The following is a 19,560-nucleotide window of genomic DNA, read 5'->3' as shown; positions in this document are numbered from 1 at the left end:
GTCCTCAGTGAGAAGTCAACATTTGACTGGAAACAACAAGGAGGGAGTCACAGGGATGCTGGACAGAAGAACACTGCAGGTAAGGGAGCAACTGAGGCTTGTTGGAGAGCTGACAAGTTGGCCAGTATGTGCAGGGCAGGTGAAGGAAGGCTTGAGGCTTACAAGATAATGTTGCAAGGGACTTGGAGGTGGGTGGTGAATCATGAAGGGCATTTTTGGGCCCAGCTTCAGGACATTGACTTTTATTCTGACTGGGATGAGATGTTGTCGTAGGGTGTAGAAAAGAGGACCCCTGACTTTTCCAGTATGAAGTCACAATTCTAACCACTTTGTTACAGGCTAGAAGGGTCCTGTCCAGTACTTTTGCAAACCACATACGGAGGGAGGTAGATTTAGGAATTCATGCAGGTGAACGTGGTTGTTTACATGGGCTGCTTTAATCATGTTGGCATTACAGAGAAAATTCTGCATGGAATGCAACTGTTCTAAATCCTTTGAAAGAGAAGTATTATAAAGGTGAAAGTATGTTTTAATATCTTAAGTATTTATTCTCACAATATAATTTTATTATAAAATAATATTCCTATGTTACAGAAAATTTGGGTATTAGAGAAAACATCTGTATCAGTTAAGATTATTTGATTACAAATAACAGAAACTGACTTTCTTTTTTAGATTTTTTTATTTTTATTTTTAACCTTATTTATTTATTTATTTGGCAGAGAGAGAGAGAGAGGGAGAGGCAGGCTCCCTGCTGAGCAGAGAGCCCAATGCAGAGCTTGATCCCAGGACACTGGGACCATGACCTGAGCCACAGGCAGAGGCTTTAATCCACTGAGCCACCCAGGCGTCCCAGAAACCGATTTTCTTTTACAAATTAAGTTTATTGAGATTATGTTGGGTCACTTACATAGTTGATGGAAGAGTCTGGACAATCAGGTGTAGAAGTGGTAGTGATCAGGGCATTCTGAAGGAGCTTTGCTGGGGTGGCAGGGTCCCTCAGAAACAGAAGCTTTTCTCAGGCTCATTTAGATGCCACCACTGGAATTACTAAACAGTAAAATTTTCAGTCTTCTGTTCACTCCTGTTCCAAATTTCCATATAAAGCCTGGGTATAAGCCTGGCTTAGGCTATGGTAGGATGGGATATGATGATTAAAGTCCCACTCAACTGTATTCAGTGACACAGAGCAATTTATTAAGAAACTTTGGGTTTCTTATCAAAAGTAAAGCAAAATGGACGTTGGCCAGCTAAAGTGCTATGGATGCCATGCTGGTAGTCCTAATTACATTTCCTTTTACCATTACCATCATTCTTATAATTTTGGCATATTTTCTTCTATTCCTATTTCTCATTCACTTGTTTCTGAACTTGATTTTATGTGCTGCTTTTGTCTGCTGCTCAATGGCTAAAATGGTGACCATCTCAACCCTTATTTAACCAGTCCTAAATTACTGGGCATTTAGAATATTGCCATTAAAAAGAACATAAATAAAAATGCAATGAATAGTGATAGCTAACCTAAACTGGCTTAGTATAGTGCTTCTATCCTTGGGGGTCTAATCCATGTTCTACTGAGCTTCTAGAAGAGAGAGGGAGACAAAATAAGTCTAAATTGCAGCAAAAGTATATAAATGCCGAGGATTTCCTCAGACATTGGAACTGTCAAAAGGAGGTGAACCTTATCCTTCTAAGGACTGACAATCTTCTCTTTGGTCATTAGGAGGCAAGCTGATTTTCATGGATGCAGGACCCATTGAGCTTAGGGCACACTCCATCCTCATTTCCGATGGCGGAGAGCTCCGGATTGGATCCAAGGATAAGCCCTTCCAAGGCAAAGCTGAGATCAAACTCTACGGGAGTTCCTACTCTACTCCCTTCTTTCCGTATGGTGTCAAGTTCCTGGCGGTGAGGAATGGAACTCTTTCCCTGCATGGTGAGTCAGACAGTTCACCAGAAGAGATGAGGTAGAATGGTATCTAGATAATGTAACAGTGATGGGCAAATGGTAAAACCCCTTAAGAATCTTTGGCTGTTTGTTGCTGAGACAACAAAGTTAATTACAGCATGGGCACTATTTCCTTAAATAAGAAATATTAGTTGTTATGATTCCTGTGGCAGACAGAGTATATTTGGTTCCCAATTATGTACTCCCCTTCCTATAAGAGGATTATATGCCTCCACCAAGTGCAAGGTGACTTTCAGTGCCTCCCATGGGGTAGACCATACTTCTCTGTGCCACTGGGAGATGGGACTTAGCCATGGACTTGCTTGGGTCAAGGAATGTGAGCGGTAATGATGACTGCATGGCCAAGTAGAAGTCTTAGGAGCTGTTACACTGCTTTGGCCATTTGTCCCATTCCGTCTGCTGGAGAATAGCCTGTCCCACGTAGGGAGATGGCTATATTCTCCAGCTTGGGCACCTGAATGAGGACAGTTGGGGTGGAGCTGCAGCCCACCTGCTGCAATCCTGAAAGTGGATGGGGAATGACCTTTGTCTACTGAAACCACTGGGATCGGTGTTTGTAACAGCAGCATAGTGTAGTGCAAGCTGACTGATGGGCCATTTGCATTGACAGCATCACAAATCAAATAGAGATGACTTTATTTTGTTGTGTCATGGCTGTCTTCCCCTCCTGGGAGCAGGATTTTGTTAAAGTTCTACTTAGAATCCTGTCACAGCGGGGTTGGGTTCTTATGGATTTCTGGGAAAGAAAACAAAACAAAAGAAAACAAAACAAAACAGGAATTAGGCTACATGTGTTTCTGTTGCCATTTTATCGTCTTCTGATCACTTAGTCCCACTTTACAAAAATGGACATTTTTATTTTCCTGGAGATTCAGGAAATTACTAAGTGTACCAGGAGAATCCTCGGTATCAACTGGAAAATGTGTAAGTATAAAATGATGAGCTTCAAATGTCTTTCAGTGGATACTTATATACTTTCAGTTACATAGCATGAGCCAGAGGGAAGTCAAAATGTCGGCTCCAGATGGTCGCCCAGACTCCAGAAAACTTGATGTCATCGACATTGGCATTTCTATATTAGCATGACAACCTAAAACCCCATTACCTATCATAGATTAATTGCTCTAGATGTGGTCATGTAGCTATGCTGAGGAGTCTGCCATTTTGTTCTGTTAAGGCTCTGTGTATCACACAGTAGTTCTCCCTTATCCTTGGGGGGCATGTTCCAAACCCCCAGTGGATGCTGAAACTACACATATACACTCTGTTTTCTCCTATAACTACATACCTATGATGAAGTTTGATTTGTGAATTACACACCATAAGAGATTAACAACAATAGTTAGTAATAAAATAAAAGAACTGTAATGATACAGGGTAGTAAAAGTTATGTGAATGTGGTCTCTCGAAAGATCTTCTTGTTCTGTACTCACCCTTCTTGTGATCACGAGATGATAACATGCCTCCACAATGGGATGAAGTGAGGGGAATGAGGTAGGCACTGTGATGTACTGTTAGCCTTCTAGTGACCTTCTGACCAGGTCAGAAGGGGGATCATCTGTTTTCAGACTAGAGCTGCCCATGGGTAACTAAAAGCACAGAAAGCAAAACCATGGATAAGGGGCCTAGTATAGTCTGTGGGCCTCAATCATAGTTCACTAAAATGCAGTCTTTTGCCTCTTCTGGCTTCCTATGAGAGGAAGTGAAATCTTTTCATCAGGCATTTATTAAGTGTTGACTTTGGCCAGCCAGACTGCTACAGATGGGGGATATATTTTGTAAGGCTTAAAAAAAAACCCCATAACTATCTGGACAGAAATGGAAAATGTCTACAGTATTGATCCTTATGTTCTGCTTTACGGAGGACTCTTTCCTCCTCTCTTTATCAGTAAGAACTTACATTGATGTTGTTGTCCAGCATCCATGAGGGTTTCTATCTATCGCGCATCAACTACGGTCTTCAGATGTTTGCTGCGGTCCAGCAGCCACTTAGGCTTCCAACCCAATGTGCTGCTCTTTATCACTGAAGAAACCCAGCTGGAGAACAGCAAGAGGGCACAGGTCAATTTTTGCTATAGACCGTCAGAAAGGCCCTGAAGCTTAACAGTGGTCCTCTGGATTGAGGGTCACTGTCCTATACAAGGCAAATGTTCAACTCTTGCTAGAAATGGAAATACACATGAAAGAGGGTGAAGATGCCTAATTCTCCTACCCTGCTTCTTTCATTCCAACTCTTCTCGTGTTGACGTTCTATCTGGAAGGATCAGCAAAACAGCTCATAAATAAACCTTTATGTGCCTGCCTTTTCAAAGGATCCTGTGCTCCTAAGCGTTTATGTTTAAACAGTTGTCAAGTTAAAATCCTTAGTGCCCTTGCTCATAATCAATCAATGCAGGCCAGCCAAAGCAAAGGAGATGCTTCAGATGTGGTTGGAGAATTCTGAAAGTTACAAATCAATGTTACAGCTTCAGCCCTGGGATGTTACTGATATTGGATACTGGATATTAGATATTGGATGTTATTGGATATCCTCTCCCTCCCTCCCTTCCTTCTCTTTCTACTGCTCCCTCCACCTCCTCCTTATCTCTTTTCCTGCATTCTCAGGATTAGGTTGTCCTCACCAATGGGTTTACCCATTTCCCCAAAGTGTTACCAACATGGGAGTAGCTAGGATCTCTGGGCAACCACAGAGCTTGCACAGTGAACACTTGCAAAAGCAAGCTATTTTCCTTTCTGAAATGACGCCGCCATATCTCATTCATTTGGAGGAAACACTGTATGGGAAAGAGCACGGTCACTGAGCGAGGGTTCTGAACCTTCCCTCAGTGTCTGTCAGAGAATTCCCCTCCTCCCTGCCAGCGTGAGGCTGATGAGTCCCCTCTCCCTGTCTCCTACACCTCTGAGGTCTGAGGTTCCCCTCCGGCAGTGCTCTATAGCATGGCTAAAATCATTACGTAATTTCACTGGCCTTTTCCCAGGGCCAGACGTGGGTCTGGTGACACTGGGGCTTTAGGGAAAAACTCATTTTCTTTTGCTGTCAAGTATGCAAAACAGTGAGGAACTTGATTCACGGCTTTGCACCCAGAGTTCCTAATGACCCAGCATTCACTCAGCTTCCTGGCATGACGGAGTGAGACTCACGACCTAGCGCACAGAAAACTCTTCTCTAAGAGATTTTTTTAATATGCAGGTTTCTAGGCCTCACACCCACAGTCTGACTCAGTGGGCCTCACGAATGGGCCTAGAAACATGCATTTCAGTGGGTGATCTGATTCATGTGGCTCACTGACTACTCTTGGAGAAATGCTGTTTTTAGTGGTTAATAGTTTTGGAATCAGAACTCTGCCCAGGTCTGGCACAGATCACCTATGACCTTGGGCAAATGAAGCTCCACAAAACCAGAAAACACGGTCCTCACCTTGTAGATTTATTGCTTGTGAACCACTCCAAAGTATTTGGCACACAATGACACTCAAGCAGAGTTAGTTACGGCCATTTTATTATATTTTACCCTCCCCCCCGTCCCGAAGGGCTGAGGACCCAGGGCCAATTATCTCATGTTTTCTTTTAGCAGGGAGAGCAAGAGGGGCTTCTATCTCAAAATTTGGCATGAGGCCAGCCCTGCCTAGAGATTTTTCTCCTTACTAATTTCCTTGTCTACCTCTCCTGATCAGAGCAAGAGAGAGGTTTTAGCAACATTCCCAGGCATCTTCTATTCTGTTCCCACCACCCAGGGAACACCTTTTGATTTTAATCTCTGGTGGGGCAGCCGCTTCCCAACAATGGAAAACCACCATTCCTGGGTGTGGTTACAAAAGAGTCTTCTGGAAACCGTCTGCATGGGCCCCAGGATAGCCAGAAGCAGAGCACTGCCCAGCTATGAGGCCTTTTGGAGGCATTTTATCCCTCGCGTCCAGCAGGGAGAGGACTGACTGACGGGTACTAATTTAATTCCAGCTTGGGTCACAGAGAATCACACAAGTCGTCTGCATGTGGACAATGGCTTTCCCACCCACCCTCCCCCTGTCTCCTTCTTCATTGCCACCCCCTGGAACGCTTCTGCTCCAGCTAATTTCTCTCATGGATTCATATCGCTAAGCAAACAGGCTTCGCTATTCAGCTGTCATGAGGAACGATGGAGCTGAAAGCACATTTCATGTTTTTCTTTTAGTGTAGGAATACTCTCACACACACGCACGCACACACAAGGCCATCTTTCTCTTCCTTGGGAGTGGATCGGGGCAGGGCTATTCTGTTCAGAATCTCTGATGGGGTTCAGATTGCCTAAGAGATCCTGTCAGCTGCTCACTGGGATTCTAAATGCGACTCTGGGGTCTCAGGATGCCTCCAGAGTGGCCATCTGGGGTCTGGCAGGTTGTGGTCAATAAGGAAATTTCACTAGTGCCTTTTTCTTTCCCCGCTCTGTCTGCCAATCCGGGTTCACTACCCCAAACCGAGTGCCAATCACTTGTCACTTTTTAAGGGGGTTGCTGTCAGCCTGGGCAACTTGAATTTTTGACAATGTAATTACGGCCCTTGCTTCCACAGTGGGAGTCTGAACAGGATGGTGGGGGTTTTATTGATTGTTCAGCAGGGAAATTTATCAATGTCTCTCACTTCATTTCCAGTTCCTCCCTGAGAAATTTGGCTGGCAGTTTCTTAGGAGAAAAAGCAGTCTTATGGCCTTGAATGGACTTCTGTCTTTGTCCTTCTCAAGAAATTACAAGATACTGGCATTAAGTATACATGGAAGTTTCTGAGCAAAGCTGGTACGCGGGAGCGTGGTTGAAGAAAACACTAGTGTGATTGTTATGAATATAAGAATTTGGTAGGAACAAATAAGGAAAAAAAACGAGTCTAACCAGGCGAGTTTAGATATGGTTTGTTTTCCTTCTAAAAGTACCGAGTATCTTTATTTAAATTCCATGCTTTTTATAAGTATGGTGTCACGGGCACTGTTTGAGTTGCTAAAGGGCGTCGGGCTGTCTTGAAGCATGGTTCCGGGAACATGGGGTACACCCACGCTATGGGAGCGTGTTTCTGGTTTTCACCCTCTGCTCCACACAATCCAGATGTTTCCTGGAGGAACTTCAGGGGTTCCTCAGACAACGAAGTGTTTGGGGGCCAAGCAATAGAGGTTTAAATTGCTCAAGTAATCCATTGCATATCCATTTGCATTCAAAGTAATATTTCCTTGGAAGAAAGAGTTCCATTGCTCAAAGAGTGATTAAAAGCAACTCTCCTAGTTCATCCTTTTAACTGTGGTGTGTAGATCCTTTTGAGGAGTTCAGGGCACCTCTCCGTCTGATCCCTTCTTTCCCCAGGACGGTTAGAGCTGGGGGACTTTTCCTACTGTGTGCTCTTTGTTGTAGGGTGAAACTTTCCAGAGCCTGTTTTGTCTTAGAACTGTTCCTCCAACAATAGGTTTTCAGATCTCTGCTCTTTTGTCACCTGACCAGCCACATCCAGTTCGGTCTCCTTTACATCCATCACATCTCTTCTTGCCCCCACCTCTTACCTAGTTCTTCTAGACTGTGAGTCTCTCCATTTTTGTCTCTCATTCCTTTGGGCTGGACTATAAACCATTGCAGTGGCATGGCATTTTTGTGTGTAGCTTTACTCCTCTTAAAATGCTTGGTTTTCAGGGACAGACACCCAGGGCAAACAAACTTAGAACATAGGATTTATGAGTTTTCTGTTAGCTCAAGGTGGACGGGAAGACCATGGGCCTTGAGGATGACTGCCTCCAGGCCCCATCCTGTCAGGACTCAACTCACAGTCTCTCACGTCTGCGTCTCTGTGTGTGTATTGGCTTCACTGGCTCCCGTTCCTCACTGGTTACAACTGTATGGCCACTGCGTTTTCTGGTTTCATGTGGACTCTGGTTTTCCACCACCAAAGAAAAGAGCTCTGGAAGCAGATGATCCACTTCTGATGTAGCCTCAAAAGACCAAGAGTAGCCTAATGCCATGTCACAAGGCCTATGCCATTCACCTCACTTCATCTCATCACGTAGGCATGTTATCCTCTCACATCATCACAAGAAGGAGAAAAGGGTGAGTACAGTACAATAAGGTATTTTGAGAGAGGGAGGGACCACATTCACATAACTTTTATTGCAGTGTATTATTATGATTGTTCTATTTTATTATTATTCTTAGTTTCTTATTGTGTCTAATTTATAAATTAAACTTTATCATAGGTATAGATGAACAGGAAAAAAATAGTATACATAGTGTTGAGAACTATCCGTAGTTTCAGGCATCCACTGGTGGTCTTGGAATGTATCCCTACAAATAAGGGGAGACTACTGTAAATACTATGGTTTTTCTTCCTCCTTTTCAAGGATTTTGGATTTTCTCAATATTAAAGAGTTTCTGTGTTTTCCCCTAGCACTATTTAACCACAAACTGTTACCTGAGATCTTGTGGGAATCTGGAGCTAGTGTGGTGTGTAAACTGGCCATTGGTCTTTGCAAATGGAATAGACGACTTTTTAGGGATGTTTGAGAGACTTGAACCTTCTAGACAGAAATATGACTCAGAACAGACTTTATTTCCCTCTAAATTGCTATCTTAATCCATATTCCAATGGATCTTTTTTCCCTTTCCTTTAATAATACCACCTTGGGCACCATAGCTTTCCAGTTGATTTAAAAAAGGCCAGTTCCAACTCATCCACTTTATTTTTTTTTAAAGATTTTATTTATTTATTTATTAGAGAGAGAGAGAGAGAAAGAGAGAGAGGGAGAGTGAGAAGGTGAAACAGGTTCCCCACTGAGTAGAGAGCCCAATGTGGGACTTGATCCCAGGATCCCGAGATCATGACCTGAGCCAAAGGCAGATGCTTAACCAACTGAGCCACCCAGGTGCCCCTATCAACTTATCCACTTTAAAACTTCAGTCTCCTTCTCATGTAATACTCCTTTCTCCTTCTCGAGCCCCTGGCCTGAAGCATTTGGAGGGGCAGGGTTTTGGCCTGCTCCTTTGCTTTTCCATCCATCCTTTTAATTTACATGTTCTTGGTGCTGGGGCAGATAGGAGAGGTGAGGTGAGAAGGCACATTGAAGGCTTTCTTGAAGTGTGTGCTTGTATCCTCCGCTAGGTGTGGCTGCCTCTCAGAATAATACTGGTTGACTGTTGATTCTTTTCTCAAAGATTTCTATATAAGATCTTTGGAGCCTTGTAGGAGATCTTCTCACTGTTTTCCAGCATAGAGCTGCCTGCCCCCTGCCTTGGATTTGCAGTGCCCTTAGATACCACCTTAGGGCCCACTTTGGGTAAAGTACCAGAATACTGGCTTAAGAAGAAAGTTACCAGCCTTTGTACACCAAAGGTGTTCTACTCACCACCCCTTTTCCTGCTCAGCTATCTTTTTCTAACTATCTTTCTCCTATTCAGTAGGCATAGGCAGCCCCACAAACTTGCTGCATGTGCAGACATCTGATCTGGGGAAAAGAAGCCAGTCTCCTATTTTTGCTGGTAGCCCTATGCCTGGTACTTCTGAAGCCTTTCTTTCTTTAAGAGGAGAGAGGTACCTTCAGACTTCCCTCCATGGGAAGGAGAGGAAAAGGCCATGGCCTGTTTACCCAGGCTGATGACTCACTCCCATTTTGAGAATTCCTTTGAATGTCCTCTTTTTGTTGCTCATATACCCCGAGGTGGGATCTGTCCAGGGATGGCTCAGATGACAGAGTTAGATTAGTCTCCTTTCTGTAAGCCCCAAGGAAATGTCTACTCCCTAGCTGTTCATGGCTCACTTACAGTGTGGGGCCTTTATCATCTCTTTGTTTCCTGCTTGGGTCCTCTTGGTTGGTTTGGGGGAGCAGAAGTCCTGCTTCAGAATTTGCTACATTTGCACCTGTATGAAAGGGTGTCACAAGGGATATTGGGTTGAGAGGGAAAGCAACCATTGATTGTGTGTGTGTGTGTGTGTGTGTTTTGCTGTGATTCATTTTGATTTCGGGATGGGAAGTAAGGAAGATCAAATTGAGGAGAAATGGAGGAAGAAGGATGGGGAAAATTTAACACCTGTTCTTTGCCTTCTATAATCAAACAAGCTTCAATACAGTGTTGGGGTTCTGGTCAGCTGGTATGTTGTGGCTGATCATCATTATGTGGTCAAGTTAACTTGGAACCCTTAGCATGGTAGGATGGCCAGTGATGGATGACTGGTTCTCCCTTTAAAGCAGATGAGGACTGGTCCTCAACTACATACATGGGTCTGAAAACATAAGCAACACCTCCACTGGAAGGTGAGGTGAGAATTTTCTTTATTCTGTGTCATGCTCCAAAGAAGTCCAAAACACAACTATCCTATGCACAAAGGCATAAATATTTCTGGTAAAATCAAATTGATTTTTTTTTTTAACTGAGATAGCTTAGAATCTGGAATTCCTTGATTTGGACAACAGTGACCTTGAAATAGTCTATATGAAAGAGTTTCTTAAATTAAGGGTATAAACCACACTTTAAGGAACTTGTTTAAACACATTAAAGAGAACCTGCTGTTTTTAAGGTCTTTAGGAATTTAGGTGTTTACATGTAAATGCATACTCCTAATTAGAAATGAGTTCTAGCTATTCAATAATCCAAGTACAGCAGGAACCCCACTTAGAAACACATTGTAAGGTACTTTAAGTTTCTATATATACCTGAAAGTGTTGGCATTAGTCAGCTCTTTTTGGTTGCAAGTGACAGAAAACCCAATTCAGAAAGAAATAAGGGTATTTATTGCCTTATATTACTGAAAAAACAAAAAAACCAAAACAAACAAAACAAACAAACAAAAAAAACTGGAGGCACTGCTGAGTCCAGGTGCTCCAATGAAGTCATTAGGATTTTGTTTTACCACAACTCTAGGCTCCGCTTTCCTTTGAGTTGACTTCATTTCCTTCCTTCCTTCCTTCCTCCTTTCTTCCTTTCTCTCCTTCTTTCCTGTCTTCTTTTTTTTTTTTTTTTGAGAGAAAGTGAGCGAGCATGTGCTCTTGAGCAGGGGGAGGGGCAGAAGAAGAGGAAGAGAGAGAGTCTTAAGCAGGCTCCATGCCTAGTGTAGGGCCCCATCTCATGCCCCTGAGATCATGACCCGATCTGAAACTGAGAGTTGGACACTTAAGTGACTAAGCCACCCAGGTACCAATCCAGCTGTCCTCTCCTGGAGGTAGAAACGGGTCTCGGCCGCTCCAGGTGAAAGAGCGGCTGTTACCCAATGGCTATTTGACCCCTGAGCAAATGCTAACATTTCCCTCCACTAGCATTCATATGTTAGTTTTTCATCTGTTTTTCACCTTTAGCTTTTAATACTAATGTATTATATACAGTTTATTTATCATATTTATTGTACTTGTGCTAGAGTCTTCTTTAGTAGAATGTATACGTCACGATGGCAGGGAGTTTCCTGTTTTTTTGTTTGTTTGTTTTTTGTGGGTTTTTTTGTTTTGTTTTTATTCATTTATAATATCTCTATTGCCTACAACAGTGACTGGACTCATAGTAGGCTATCAAGAAATATATGTTGTGTGAATGAATGAATGAAAAGCTTGAGCAAAAACCTCAGGATTAACTTTGGCCCTGTTTGGGCTAGAAGTCTATCAGGAAAACCGGTACTATGACCAGGGAAGTGGTATTCTTTTGATCAAAAGGGAGCAAGTATGTGGACAACCACCCAGAACGACATTGTCTGTGGTAGAGGGTGGATGGTTTATTAACATTAGAGATATGTTATTTAAACAGAGTAAGAGAATGGACAGGTAAAAACAATGGCTTGTCTATTTTATAAATATTTGACAATCTAACATTTTTATTACTTTTACTAATTTGAAATTACAAATTAATAAGATTTTACTGATAGTAAACAAATTCCAGTTTGTTTAGTTTGGCTGGGAAAAAATCCCAACCAACCAGTTGCTTCACTAAAAAAACCAAAGCCATAGTTGATAGAAACACAATTAATAGAAAATTTAGAATTAAGGAATATATAATAGCATTGTGATTTTTTTATGTTTGATTATGGCTAGAGAGTATTAGTAAATGAATGAGGTTGATTTTAAGATAGTTTTCAGTTAGTGATCTAGGACCACATGACTCTTGATTTTGATTTGTCACTTTTTTGTATAAATATGTTCATGAAAGGCAATAGCCAGCAAAGTCATCAGTCCTGAGTATAGTTGGCTCTTGAACAATGTGGGGCTTATGGGCACTGATCCCTTGCACAGTTGAAAATCTGTGTACAACTTTTTACTCCCCCCAGAACTTAACTCCTAGAAGCCTACTGTTGACTGGAAGGAAGCCTTACCAATAACTTAAACAGTCAATTAACACACGTGTTGTATATTATATATGTTATACATTATATTCTTACAATAAAGTCAAATAAAAAAGGAAAATGTTATTCAGGAAATCATAAAGAGAAAACATACTTATGGTACTATAGTATAAAAATTCTGCATATAAGTGAACTCGTGCAATTCATACCCATGTTGTTCAAGGCTGAACTCTATTACTTGGTTTAAGCCAAAAAGAGGACCTCCAGTGAGCAATGATGTATCATGTGACTAATTCTTCTTAACTAAGCTTGTAGGGGATGGACAACAAGCTTCCTTCTTTACTCCTAAGGCCACATAAGACATTGAGGACTTTGCTGACTAACAAAAGGTAAGTCCAGTGTAGCCAGTGAGTTCGAGAAGAGAAGAGAGCAGACTTGCCTTAATGCTCAGGGGAGAACCTATCTGGTCTATCTATTTTAGGCTTTTCTAGATTAGGGGCAGATTTGAAGGAGTTGCCTCCTGAACCCTTTTCCCTATCCTTGTGAAGGAGAAAAGAGTAAAAACAGAGACCACCCCCCCCCACCTTTGTTTGGCCTGGTGAATTTTCCATTCCCTAGGACTGTGCCATATATAACCTAGAAATGATTGATAGCAACCTCTTTGAGGGTCTGAGTGGGGAGACAGAGAAGAGAGCTGTGGGTATCTCTTAGCTACTAAGGAAATTATTATTTCTTATCAAAATCTAGCATTATTATTTCTTATCAAAATTATATAATAATTTTGATAAGAAATATAATAATATATATAATATAATATAATATAACATTATATTATATTATATATTATATAAATATATATTATATATTATATAAATATTATATAATAATATAATAAATCTATGCATTGACATGTTATAAATATTGGTACTATAGTAGAATATTTAGACCCCACAAAGATAAATTGGGAAGGTATTTTTCAATTTAGAACAATTGATTTTTTTTAAACTATGAGCTACTTCCTTCTAAAATCCCGACCGTTAATAAAATGAAGTACTGAAAATAATACCTAAGGCCTTAAATTTCCTATGTAAGTCCCCATAGTTCCAAAATTTTTTCATAGATACATATATCATATTGGTTCTATTTATTTAGAGAACCCTGACTAATGTAGTGACTTATTCATTCCTGAGTAACATTACCAAAAAAAAATTCAGAGAAAAACTTTGGAACCATAAGGATTTTGATAAGAAATTTAAGGCCTTTGGTACTATTTTCACTACTTCATCCTATCAACAGTTGAGATGGATAGGTAGATAAATAGATCATATTCATTTTATTTATCATGAGAACTCTAATATTGTAGATTATAATAAGATCTATTATAAGGAATTGGCTCATATGATTGTAGAAGCTGAGGAGTCTCAAGATCTGTAGTCAGCAATCTGGAGACCCAGGAGAGCTGATGTATATAGTTCTAGTTTGAGTCCAAAGGCATGAGAACTAGGAGAACAAATGCTGTCAGTTGCAGTCCAAAAGCCAGCAGAAGAGCTAGAAATCCAAGAAGAGCTAGTATTTTAATCCAAATCTGAAAGCTGGGAAAGTCTCAGCTCAGCAGTTGGGCAGGAGTTCCCTCTCACTTAGCCTTTTTGTACTATTGATACTATTCGGGTCTTTGATGGATTGGATGAGGCCCACCCTCATCAGGGAGGACAATCAGCTTTACTTAGTCCATGGATTCAGATGTTACTCTCATCCAGAAACATCTTCACAGACACACCCCTGAATAATGTTTGTCCAGTTGTCTTTGGCCTTAGTACAGTCAAGTTGACATAAACAGTTAACTATCACAGTCACTAAAGTGGATCCCATTTTCTATAATTGACTCTGTATCATATCTTGGACACGTAATTCAGGAAGATAACAAGCCTCTGGTCTTGACACACAGCTTCCCAAGGGGGCATAGCTAGCTCGACAGTCTGTTAGCTTCCTTTCGAGATTTCTATAGTTTACTCTCTCCTGCTGGCACATGAGAATCATTGCTGAGCTTATACTGACTCTGTTCTAGAACATTCAGTCATTCATCTTCCTTTTGATGAATGTCAGGAGTTTGGGCTCTGGAAGTAGACTGCTTGGGTTCAAATACTATCTCTATCTCTGATCTGGTGGAACTTGAAATAGTCAGTTCCTCAGTGTTGCAGTTTCTAGATCTATAAACAAGAGATGACTCAAAAACATTTTGACCTAGAAATAGCTTCTTGGCTCCTTGTCAAACCTCTGTCAGGTTCAGCCTACTCTCCTCCACCCCAGCCTCCACTCCAGGCTCCACCATGACCATCCAGGTGACCTAGAAGTCCTATAAGATGTCCGCCTCCAGCCCCGAGGTCTTCAGTAGCTGCTCCTCCATGAGAGTGCCGGGTGCACGCATCAGCTCTTCCACCTTCTCCTGGGTGGGCAGCAGCTTCTGGGTGGCCTGAGCAGCAGCATGAGGTGGTTGGAGGCTACGACAGGTATGAGAGGAATCGTGGCTGTCTCATTGAACCAGAGCCCGCTGAGCCCTCTCAAGCTGGAAGTGAACCTGAATATCCAGGCTATGCACATCCAGGAGAAGGAGCAGATCAAGGCCCTCAACCACAAGTTTGCCTCCTTCCAGCAACAAGCTGTAGCACTTGGAGCAGGAGAAAAAAAATCCTGGAGTCCAAGTGGAGCCTCCTGCAGCAGCAGAAAAATGCTCGGAGCAACGTGGACAGCATGTTCAAGAGTTACATCAACAACTCTCAGGGGCAGCCAGACACACGGTAGGCAAGGAAAAGCTGAAGCTGGAGGTGGAAAGTGATGACATGTGGGGGCCAGTGGGGGCTTCAAGAGTAAACATGAGGAAGATATCAAAGAGTGTGCAGACATGGGGAATAAATTTGACTTCATCAAGGATAGGGATGAAGTTGACATGAACATGATGGAGCTGGAGTCCCTTCTGGAAGGGCTGACCCATGGGATTATCTTCTTAAAGCAGCTGTATGGAGAGGGGATCCGGGAGTTGCGGTACCAGATCTCGGACACATCCCTGGTGCTGTTCATGGACAACAGTCACTCCCTGGACCTGGATGGCATTATCGCTGAGGTCAAGAACCACTATGAGGAACTCAGCAACCACAGCTGGGCTGAGGCCAAGACCTTGTACCAGAACAAGTACAAGGCGCTGTAGACATTGGCTGGAAAGCACAGGGATGACTTCTGTACATGAAGATGGAGATTTCTGAGATGAACAGGAACATCAGTTGACATCAGGCTGAGCCTGGGGACCTCAGTCGGTTAAGTGTCAGACTCTTGATTTTGGCTCAGGTCATGATTTCAGATTGTGAGATCAAGCCCACTGTCTAGCTCACACTGGGTGTGGAGGCTGCTTAAGATTCTCTCTTACCCTCTCTCAAAAAAAAAAAAAAAAAAAAAGGAAGGAGTTTTCTAAGTGTGAAACAAAGGTAGAAGCCATTAAAAAATACTTGTAGACTTACTATTATACAGGTCAGAAAATGGCATAAAAATACTAAAATTGAATAACTGGGAAAGAAGCAGGTTCTTTATGTTCCTATCAAGAATATTACAAAGGAGGAAAAAAGAATATTACAAAGGGAGCCAAAAGGGGTCCAAGCCCCAATTGGAATCCCAAAAGAACCTGAAAAATTAAATTTGAGAGGATCGTTCTGGAAACCTGAAAGGAGTGTCTTCAGTTTGTCTTTCTGCCAGAAGTGAACACCAGCTATGTGTATGCAATATAGAAGTGAGCCACGTGTGTCTTAAATGGATGAAAAGGATGGAATGAGTGTCTGGGCATGGTTTCATTATCTGTAAGATGAAAGTAATAATTCCAGTCTTTGCTACTTTGCAGAGTTGTTGTGAGTTAAATGAGAGGAAAGAATGGGAAGCAGTTTTGAAAATTATAAAGTGCCAGGATCTAGGTAAAATCCAATTTTAACAAATACTGAATATAATGTCCAATTCAACGATACTCTTCCTCCATGACCAGGCTGAAAGCAATACTATTAATAGTATTGCTTTGATGATATGTATGGAAGAATTCTCTTTGAAGGAAAAATCACAAGCTCCAGCCCATGTAGCATTCCATTTACTTAGCAATGTTGAATTTCTTTTGATACTAAAAAATTGTAAAAAAGATGCCAAATAATGGTCTTGACTTGACATTTTAAAACAAAAATGATTTTTTTCCCCTTAACAGTCAAATTGACCAAGACCAAAAAAAGAAGTAGTAGAAAGTCTGTGCAACTGGCATTCATGTGTGCTGCTAGTGTATATAGAAGTTGCGAGTCTTCCTGTAAGGTAATTTGGTAATTATAGTAATAGGCATAAAACTAGGTATATGCCTTGATAGAGTGATGCCATTTTTAGGAGTTTGTTCTAAGAAGGTGACCATGAGCATTCATAAAAATTATGCTCAAGAGTGTCCACATCTGCATTGTTCATGAGAGAAAAATATTGGGAATAGACAGAGTATAAAGAATTAAAGGATTACTGTATAAAATGCACCACTTTTAAATGGGATACTATGATACCACTATGATGTTAAGTAATATATAATACAGCTATTAGTAAGTGTAATATTAAGGAAAGAGAATGTATTAATATGTCATATTAGTTAAATGTATTACTCTATCAATTTTACTATATTAAGTAAAAAGAATTTACCAAAATTGTATGTCAAGAATTATAGCATAATTCTATAGTATGTATAGTATTATTTATATATGAAATTTTGTCAACTTGTGAACATAGAATAGAAAGGATAGGAAAGAAAAGACACTTATTAATCTATTGCAGTAAGATTGTGGTTGCTTTTATTATCTTCCTTTAGCTTCTTTATATTTTTATATTTATATATATATTTTATATAATATTTATCGATTGTTTTTCTAAAAAGAAATTAACCTGTTAAAAATTAGCCCCATTTTCCCTCATTGCTGTCTCCACTCTAAACCACAAACTGTAGCAATGATTATTAAAAATACTATCTATCTGGTCTGAAGTATACCTGAAGTTTTGTAAATGTTTTTGGGCAATGAAAAGGAGTGGGAATTAAAGACACGTTATAGAAGCCTTTTGCTCTGAACAACAGGATTTTGCCCTGGTGAGTAAAGGACTGGGCAGTACAGTTCTATAGGACCCAGGAATGCTTTTTGTTAAAATTGGCCTGAAATCCTTGAAGTATCTAGGAACAGTGTTACAGATGTTTCCACGTATCTTATAAGTCACTATTTCCTGGGTATGTTGAACTTTATAGTCTTTTCAGTCACTTGTTTTTAATCACAGTAGCAATAGTAAAGCTCAGATTGAGTAGAAACCAAGGTTAACCTTTCTGATGCCTTTAGAAAATGCCTTCGATCAAAGCATGGCTCACTGCACCATCTAAGTAACCTTGGTTAGCCTTGGTCTAAACCTCTGTGCCAACAAAATGGTAGACTTTTTCTCAGCATTGGGGACAGACCATGCCCAATTCCCTTTCATCACAGTCTAGAAATGTTTACTGCTCAGCTGTGGATGCAGCCAGCTGATCCGCACATTTAAAGGATTGCTCCGCTGAGCCTTCTTCTTCCTGCAGGCACATGTTCCCTGCTCCATCATTGTCACCAGAGATGAGCCAGTACTGATGCAGAAGGCTCACAGTGCAGACACAGAGCTAAGCGCATGCGGGATTCCTGGGCCAGGTTTTGTCTTTAGCCAGCAGAGATATCACAGCGAGTGGATTCTTGAGGGCAGAGGGCATGAAAAATGCCCCATTCCATCTCTTTGGTCTGCCAGATAATCTTCTATTGATGCTAATGTCCCAGTCTCCTCTTCTGAAGTAGGGTAAATTGGATTGCCTCCAATTCACAGATGCTTTGAGTTCAAAGAGTTCCCTTTGTGAGATGGCTGTCTGGAGCTTAGGATGCATTTTTCTCAAAGAAGTGGTGATAACCTTGTGGTTAAGGACCTAGGAGAGCCCTCAAAGGGCAGTTTCACCTAAATCTCCTTGCTGTCTAATGCTAGGGAGAGTAGAGCAGCTGACCATGGGGTATAAGACTAAACGTGTAGGAGTGTAGGTCCATTTCTGCCATGGAACACCAGGGACACATCTCTCTCCATTTGGGCTCTACTGTCTTAATTCTGTTCTTACTGAGTACTAGGAACAGAGGGTGCACTCAGTCCCTGTGCCCTCAGAGTGGCTTCTGTGGCCTGGAAGCAACTTCTGGCACAGTGCAGTCTCTCGAAGCAGGGAGAACCAGTTCAGATGCAGGGTGGAGTCCTAAGTCATCGTCAGCCTTTCCTCAGTTTCTCTGGTTACTCATCACCTCCTCCTGCTGTTAGAGATAGTATGTGACTAGAGAATTTGGGCCAGCTGCTCCCAGGAAGAAGGGAGGAATGAAAAATGGTAGAAGGGCTGGGTTTTCTCTCCATCTCTTTCACCTCAAAGCTCTTATCCTGCTACTCTGCAGGAAGAGGGATGAAATGAACAGTGGGGAATAGGACTCAAGGATAAGGGACACTGGGCGGGGTGCCCAGACCCTACCAATAATAAAAGAGTAAGGAGATGGGGGAGGAATGAGTTTCTCTCCACTGCATTGTTTTGTTTAGTTATGGGCACGTGCGTTATCTTCATCTTTTGGTGTTCTTCCTTCTACCGCTCCTTTTAGGTTTCTCCTCATCTATTCAATTTTGGAATGATGATGTTCTCATGGGGCTCGGGCTTGGATATTCTTCGTTTATAACTATATACTTTCTCCCAAGTAATCCCACTCATTTCCATGGATTGGAATCTGTTTATATATTTATTTATCTAGCCTCAGACATCTCTTCTGAGATCCAGAATTTTCCCTTGGATATCCTCTTTAATATTTAAAATGTAACCTGCCTAAAATGGTGATCTAAAGGGTAGTATATCTAAAAGTGAAGGCCACTAGCATATAAACCACATGAAGGCAGGGATTTTTGATTGTTTTGCTCACTACTGTATTCCCAGTGGCTAGAAGAGCACACAGAACATAGCACAGTAGGTGCTCAGTAAATGTTCATTCAATGGACTCTTTATCTTCTTCCATAGATGCCCCTGTTTGTCTACTAACTTGCTTCTGCTATGGGCCCGTGAGACATCATTGGCATCTTCTCCTTTACCTCCAGATCCAATCATCAGTTCTCTTTGTTCCCCAAAAGAGAGCTCAAATTTCTACACTTCTCTTCACATGCATTGCCTAACTCTTAGTCAAACTTACCGAAATTCTTGTCTGAACCACTGCCCTCATCCTTTCCCATTTCCTGTGGTAGCCTGCTACATAGACTTCTTA

At 41.5% G+C, this 19,560-nt stretch overlaps 1 protein-coding gene across 1 annotated transcript in view; it reads left to right on the top strand.

Annotated features, from left to right (window-relative positions):
• Positions 1–19,560, top strand: part of PKHD1 (PKHD1 ciliary IPT domain containing fibrocystin/polyductin) — a 442,956-nt gene that overhangs the window by 148,996 nt on the left and 274,400 nt on the right. Inside the window, exon 36 of the mRNA XM_080805609.1 lies at positions 1,724–1,936. Coding sequence (XP_080661735.1) covers positions 1,724–1,936 — 213 coding nt within the window. The remainder of the gene's footprint in view (positions 1–1,723; positions 1,937–19,560) is intronic.

This window comes from Martes martes, assembly GCF_963455335.1.
Source record: "Martes martes genome assembly, chromosome: 6".
NCBI classification, from domain to species: domain Eukaryota; kingdom Metazoa; phylum Chordata; class Mammalia; order Carnivora; family Mustelidae; genus Martes; species Martes martes.
The sequence above is the reverse complement of the archived record's forward strand: the minus strand, read 5'-3'. Positions and strand labels throughout refer to the sequence as shown.